Source organism: Thalia democratica, chromosome 1 (assembly GCF_965202585.1).
Source record: "Thalia democratica chromosome 1, ktThaDemo2.hap1.1, whole genome shotgun sequence".
In the NCBI taxonomy this organism is placed as follows: Eukaryota; Metazoa; Chordata; class Thaliacea; order Salpida; family Salpidae; genus Thalia; species Thalia democratica.
Genome location: NC_139165.1, coordinates 37,446,006 through 37,454,024, shown reverse-complemented (window position 1 = coordinate 37,454,024; position 8,019 = coordinate 37,446,006). Strand labels below are relative to the sequence as shown.

General features: G+C 26.8%; 1 protein-coding gene across 1 annotated transcript; it reads left to right on the top strand.

Annotated features, from left to right (window-relative positions):
- Positions 1–6,181: 6,181 nt before the first annotated feature.
- Positions 6,182–7,789, top strand: LOC145835649 (polyubiquitin-B-like). Its single transcript, XM_082943332.1, has 4 exons — positions 6,182–6,260; positions 6,843–7,061; positions 7,240–7,461; positions 7,662–7,789. Exons 1-4 carry the CDS (start codon positions 6,182–6,184, stop codon positions 7,787–7,789), a joined length of 648 nt encoding a protein of 215 aa, XP_082799458.1.
- Positions 7,790–8,019: the final 230 nt, after the last annotated feature.

The following is an 8,019-nucleotide window of genomic DNA, read 5'->3' as shown; positions in this document are numbered from 1 at the left end:
CTAAACAAAATTTAGATTGTTTTTAGTTCATAATCATGCAGAAAATCGTAAAAATTTAATCTTTTTACCAATTAAAAGTATTGGCAAGTATAAAAGATGCAGAACTTTTTTTTTGTAAATGTCAAAGATTATAAAGTCAATCACAACTCTTAAACAATGTGTTCAAATATTCTACATTGAATGCAATTAACAAAAAAGTCGCGCCTTATAATAAACCAATTTCAAGAAAGCTCATCAACTTATTAAAACTTTACTTATGATGAATAATCAAAATATAAATGTTTTATAAATATTTTAAAATTTCCGAAAAGACTTTTGACAAATTATGTACGTAAAAGTTTTGTACAAAATACTTAAATTACTTAACTTTCATTCTTAACTTGTTGAAAGTATTCATAATTTTTTTTTAAATAATTTGAATATATGTTTGAACATGCTTTAAAACATAGTAATTAATCTTGTGCATATAAGTTTTTTTTTTTATTACTATATTTATTGACTAATTTTTAATTTAATGGACGATAAAAAGACTAAAAAAGATCTAAAAGACGCTCAAGTTATTTGCTCCTAGGACCAAGTACATGAAGAACCCTTCGGTAATTGAGTCACACACCTCTTTGATACTTTGTAACTTGTATTTATAAGATATCATACTTTTAGTTTAGAAAAAAAGTTTCATCAATGAATAAAAGTTTTCCTTATTCTTTTATATATGCTGGCACTTAGTATACCTAATAAGAAACTTTTTTTTTTAGATTTAATCAACAAATAAAAGTAAATAGCGATATATATATTTTTTTGTTAATATAACAAACAATAGTTTTTTATAGTCGTTTGGTATATAATTTTTTTTATCCATATATTCCTCAGTAAAGGTAAGGTTAATTAAAAATGTTACAAAAGTTTAAGATTAAAGTTTTTTATAGGTATTATAACGTAGTGATAATAAAAGTTTATGTGCAATAATTTTGTTTGAAAAACACGCTTGATTTAGTTTTGTCACTATTCAAAGAACTTGTGCATTTTTAAATAGTTTTAGTGATTGCTATTAAGGTTTTTTTTTGTTTGTAAATTGTTGAAGGAAAATGTTTTATTAGAAAAATATTTTAAACTGCTCGTGTGCGCGACTTAATTTTACTTCTATTTAATATTTAGTTAGTTTTAGTTTTGCTAAAAAAGAATTTTTGTTAACGAATTTATATACTTTATCTTTCGCTTGTTTAGTGATATTGTCTTGTCTGATGTATTAACTTCGATTTTTTTCTAAGTTTCATAGTTTCAAGCCGAATTTATTATTAAATTTATATTTTGCCTGATTATTATATCCCATTTATTACATAAATCTCAATTTAATGATATCATATAAACTCGTGTTTTAAAATTCTTTAACCTTTTAAATTTATTTATGATATTGACTGTTGGTGAGTTAACAACTAGTTATTTTGACTTATAACAGATACTAATAATAAACACCGTTTCTTAACAAGTTAGTTTAAAATAGTGATGTACCGGACCCACAATTTCAGGTCCGGCCGGAACCGGATCCGGATTTTTTTTTCAAATTAGAATCCGGCCGGAACCGGATCCGGACTTTTTTTTTCAAATTAGAATCCGGCCGGATCCGGATATCAGACAAAAATGGCAATATCCGGCCGGACCCGGACACGGATAGTGAGTCTGGTACATCACTAAACTAGCCTTAGTCAAAATGAGGTTTTTAAAAACTGAAAAAAAAACTTTAATCTAATAAAAAGTAGAACAGCTAGCCATAAGGTTTACAAATTTAGGTGTTATTTACAATTAAAAATCTGAAATCAAGTTATTGAACTAATTACACTAGAAAATTACAAAATATTGAAAACTGGATCAGCTCAAACTCATTCAAAATCTAAAAGAAAACTAGCCTGAGTTTTTATAAAAAACTAAACTAGCCTGAGGCAGTCCAAGATTTTCTAAAATTCCCAAAAATCTTCAAACTAGCAGTGTTGTCACTGTTTAAGTCAATAAAACTAGCTAGAGTGAGTATAAACAAGCCTGAGTCAGAATGGGGTTTTTAAAAACTGAAAAAATTACTTTAATCCAATAATCAGTAGAACAGCTAGCAATGGTTGACAATTTGGTAGTAAAGTTGCGGACTGATTGTGGTAAACTTAACTTATTAGTACTACCCATCATAATTAAATCCTACCTTATTTAACTAATATCTAACAAATACTAAATTCTAACTGAGACTACTTTCTATAATCAGACTTGATAGTTTTGAGTGATGAATTTTTTATAAAAAACACAACAAGAAATACTAGTATATACAAAATTATTAATTACTTTGGTAACACTTTAAAAACTGGAAGCTATTTAAATCTATATCAAAAGACTTAAAAAAATATACTAAAAATTTAATAAAACTTTTAGTAAACAAGAAACTGTAAAATTTTTAATAAAATATTAAACTATAAACCTAGCTTAAATATTTAAACAATTAAACACCTGTTGAAATATTCACTTTTAAAACAAAACACTACTTACAATAAGCATTCACAAAAACGTTCAAGATATCTTGTTGCTTCAAGCTACACACCAAACTAACTAACTGCTTACATATAAACTGCCTGTCATGTTCTGATGTTTTGTTGCATCAGTATTTAGTTTGAAACATTTCGCCATATGATTCTCATTGGCTTGTACATTCAACCGTATTAACTCTAAATATGCTCTGAGCTCAACTTTAAACAATAAATAATGCAAGTTTTCATTCCAAAGTTTTCAATTTTACAACATATGTAAAAATATGCATTTCATGAAATGTTTATTTCATAGTTTAAATGTAAACAAATGTAAATTAGTCACGTGTGCAAAATGAGCCAATAACGGTGGGTGTTTAATTTTAACTGACGAAAAAGACTCTTATTAATTTAACACAGTGTTTGTTTTTGAAAAAATTCTTTTCAGTATGCTCTTTTTTACTAACTAGATCCGGGTCCGGACTTTTTTTTCAAATTAGAATCCGGCCGGAACCGGACCCGGACTTTTTTTTTCAAATTAGAATCCGGCCGGAACCGGATCCGGACTTTTTTTTCAAATTAGAATCCGGCCGGATCCGGATATCAGACAAAAATGGCAATATCCGGCCGGACCCGGACCCGGATAGTGAGTTCGGTACATCACTAGTTTAAAACAGCTTATATAAAGTAATATAAATTACTTTTTTACGTCAATAAACAGTTACTATCGAATTTATTCTGAAAATAAAATAAGACATCCAATAGAGAGAGGACCCTAAGGTAAAATAAACTATTATTTTGTATACTTCTTAAATTCTTTCTATTTAACTGTTATTTGACTTAAACTTGAGAAGTAAACTAAGTGTTTGAACAGACACAACATTTCAATGTTTACGATTATTTAAGTTAGTTAATTTGATATAGTTAGTAAAACTTGTCATGTGCTTGAAAATTTTACCAGCAGTTTAAGTTTACATTAACAAATCCTTATTATAACTAGTTATTGTTTCATTTAACGTTATTCAATGTGCCTGTCAATATAAAGGTAAAAAGTAGTTTCAAACAGCAAAATCTAAACTTTCATCCAATGATTCATCCCATGATTTTTTTTCCAAACAACAAACACCAATTGAGATCAGCATTTAACAGCTTATTTACTAGGGTCATCATGGGATTTCTGAGGCTCATAATGGTTATCAGTAGTCTAGCAACTATTCGGGCCAACTTGCCAGATTTTAAGCAGATGATCATTAAATAGTCATTAAAAAGCTATAATTTTTAAATAATTTACATTTGGTATGTATTCTATCGTTTTAGATGACTTAATTTTTTTAGGCAATGTTTGGAAGTTACCAAATTTTAATGTTTATATGCAATTGTTATATAACAATGTACTAGAATTTTGTTTGAGATAGAAACATTTTAAACTTTTTTAAATGTTTTTTAAATGGTTAAAATTTATAGTTAAAAAGGTCTAATTTTATATTGCTTTAGTATTCTAACAACAATGAAACTAATAATAAAATAGACGTAACACAGGGTTCGTGCGCGTCAGGCTAAATCAGGCTAAGTCAGGCTAAATCAGTTTTTTTGAAAAAAGTTGAAAAACGTCAGGCTAAATCAGTTTTTTTATTTAAAAATTTGAGAATCTCAGTTTTTCTCAGTTCAAATGCTTGAAAATCTTTGATTAAAAAAAAAATTAGAAATCTTTTTATGATCAAATTGAAATGTGTTTTTATTTCTAAATAAAGATTTAGTTATTAAAGACAAAATCAGTCGGTATTTGTAAAAATAAATGCTAAAAACCTTAAATTTTTTTAAGAACCTTCATTATTTTGTTTTGAGTAGATTATATATGTCATAAATATAAAAATTCATAAAAAAATACAGTTTAAATGTTACAGTATAGTTCAACAACTTATCTGTTTGTTTGAATTTGTTTGCATCAGCTATGTTTTTCAGAGCTTAGTTGGTTGAACTGGTTTAATTTCTAATTTAAAGGCTTTATACCAATACTTTTAAGATTAAAAATCTTAGCAGTTTATTCATATATTTTACTGTTTGTTTAAAGTTATTGGAGATATTCACAACACTAAAACTTAGCTTTAAGATATAAGTACTAGTTTTTGTAAGAGTACAAATTTTAGGTACAATTCATTTTTCTTTACAAGAACAAAATTTTAAACGTTTTTTTCAAATTAAAGTGTAAGCTTTTTAAATCTGATACGACATCAACAATCACTGTATTTATTTAGAGTTTAGGATTTATAATTATGTATCAATTTTAAGTATTAGTCAAAATACTATAATAAACATATTTTAATTTATTAATACTCGTGTAAAAGTGCACGTCGTTTTATTATAAATCTTCTGGTTATAATGTTTTTAGTTTGTGCTTAATTAAATTGAACAATTGTGTTTAGTAATATATAAGTTTCTACACTAGTAATAGATTTAATATAACACTTATTTTAAAACTTATCACTGAATTTGTTATAATAAGGGCATATGGGAGGGGGGTCAATCACCTTTTTCACAATTTAGTATTGTTTTATTGAGTTGTAACTATGCTATGAGTTGCTTTCTGCATACTTTTGAAGCTCAAAATATTTTTGAGATAAAGCTGGTTGAAGTCGGTTACTATAGTAGTACTAATCAAGGCTCCCCCCCCCAATACCTAAAATGACTTCTAAAGGGGATTTTTCTTACTTTGAAAAAATGTCAGGCTAAATTGGTCTCAGTCAGGCTAAATGAAAAAAAGTTTCGCGCACGAACCCTGGTAACAATTGAATAATAGTAATCTGATGATTTTATAAAACTAAATTTAGTCAATTTTCAACGATTGAACTATTTTCAACGATTGTAGTGATGCTCTAACCTACCCTTTGTAGGCGAAAAGACTTTGACTATAGTGTTGCTTTATTTGCTTAATGCTTTTTTTAGTCTTTATATGATTGTATTTATCAGCTTTAAAGTTAGTATTTTGATTAGTTTTGTGTAATTGAATTTATAATTAACGATTTTTTGTTTATGATACTTACTACTGATACAATATAAATAAAATGTAATTTTTTTTTGCTTTGTATCCACCGATGAAAATAGCTAAAAATCATTTGGATTTTACACTGAGTGTCTTTTGTATACTGATGAAAATATTATATGGCTCTATAAATTTTATGTTTTTAAATTTCATTATTAAATCAAGTAAACTTTGTGTAGTAAATATTAAAAAACGTCTTTATAACTAAAGTTATGACTTGAAACTAACCGTTTAAATGTTGAATATTGAATCTTTAAAATTAAAAAACATGAGTAGTATCATAATGCTAAGATCAAAGGGTCTAAAAACAAATATAGCTAGTGTTATATTTTAATAGATTATTCTTCAATAATAAAAAAATAACTCTAAATATAAAATATAAATGCTTTAATCATCTCAAAAATTTTAAACTTAAACTGCAACTATTTCTATATTAGTATTTCTAATACAGTTTTTGTTAAATACATTTTGATACGTAACTTTTAAAAAATTTGATATACTTTTCATCAATAAACACCTTTATTTAATTATTTAAAAAATTGTCAATTTTAAATTTCTCTTAATTCTATTATCTAAAAAAAATTTGTAAAATTTTAACAGGATTTTAAATAAAACCAACATGCTTATAAAAGTGGATACTATGAACAGATGGTTTATGCTTTCTGTGGATCCATATGACACTTGTGCGATTGTCAAAGCTAGAATTCAGGATTTCCAAGGTTAAAATGTTTAAATTACTGCTTTAAAGAGTTAATTTATTTATAAATTCGATAGCAGTGGTAGACGACTGCTTTGCATTCTAGATGTTATTGTTTTACTTACTGATAAGCCTTTGTTATTTGTATGTTACAAATTTACTTTATAAAGGTATAAAGTCAAATTTCGGTATTTATAATGTATTCTAGTAGAACAAATATAGCTCGGATTTAATTAGTTGTTAACCCCTACAACAACTTTATTTAAACGACTTTAGTGACTAATTGTACTTATTGATATGTTTTTGCAGATAATTACGAATTAACTGTAAAAAATTACATACATATTATTTAAATATCCTATATTTTGTTTTCATAACTGTAGATTGATAAAAATGTTATAAAAAATTCTAAAATATTATAGTTTTTAAATATCATTTGACTTATTGAATTTTTTTCTGAATAGTGAGATCAAAAAAACTGTGGTAAAGAAAACTAGTTAAATTTGATAAATTAATAAAAAAACTTATGTTTAGTTAAATTATTTGATGCAGTAAACTATTACTGCAAAGTGTATTATTAAATTTGTAAAACATCTTTTAATAGGCTTTCTTTATGACATGCAAAAGTTGTTTTTCAATGGAGAGCAATTGGAAAGCGAAAAGTCGCTTAACGACTACAACATCCAGGACGGGTCTTCGGTTGCATTGACGTTTTCCAATATGAAAATAAAAGTGAATGAGTTGGGCGGTGAGACTTTTGAGTTGGAAGTCAACCTGACAGACACCGCTGCGATTCTGAAAGCGAGGATCGACGATAAAACGGGTCAGTGTGAAAATACTACATCACAAAATAAAAAATTTCAAGTTTTAGAAGGATACTTGATAAAATTTACAATATTTATATGACTAAAATATTGTATTTAATTATAGAGATAGTATAGCGTTAGTTCTGCTAAAAGACTAGTTCTTAATGCAGTTAATCAATATCATGCTTAATTCAGGTATTCCTTTCAGCAAGCAAATATTGAGCTTCGGACAACAAGAGCTTGAAGATGGAAAAACTATATCCCAATACAGCGTTAAGGAGGGATCTGCTATTGACCTCAGGAATGCTGATAAAATGAAAATTTTCGTGAAAAATTTGACCGGTCATAAAATAACGTTCTTTATAAACGCTTTTGACACGATTGAAAATCTTAAGGCTAAGATTGGAGAAAAGGAAGGTAAATTAGGACACGTTTGCAGTATATGTTAACTATGTAGATTGAAATAATATAAAATCTAAAAAAAAATAGTTTTAAACTACATCATAGTTGTTTTGAAAAATAAAAATTTAGTTATGTTGAAAACTATTTAACAAAACAATGAAAAACAGTAGTATTTTTATAGTTTAAGTACATCTTTTGAAAGTAAAATATTTCAGGTCTTACTGTTAGACAACAACGTTTGATCTTCCAGGGTAGACAGTTAGATGATAGTAAAACTTTGACAGAATACAATGTTGCCGAAGAATTTACTATTCATTTGGTTTTGAGACTTGTTGGCGGATAATGTCTTTAGTGTGAAACTAGGGTCTTAAGAGACGTCAACGTAAACAATTTTGGCATTTTGGCAAAGCACCATGGCCTAACAGTAGTATAAAATAATTTCTCTAAATTTGTCTAGCTATATAATTGAAATGAATGATGATGTGTTTTTTGTCCTTTTATTTAGTTTGTCTCAATTTAAATTAGTTCTTATCTACTGTTTTATCTTTTGTGATTATAACAAACATGTTTGAT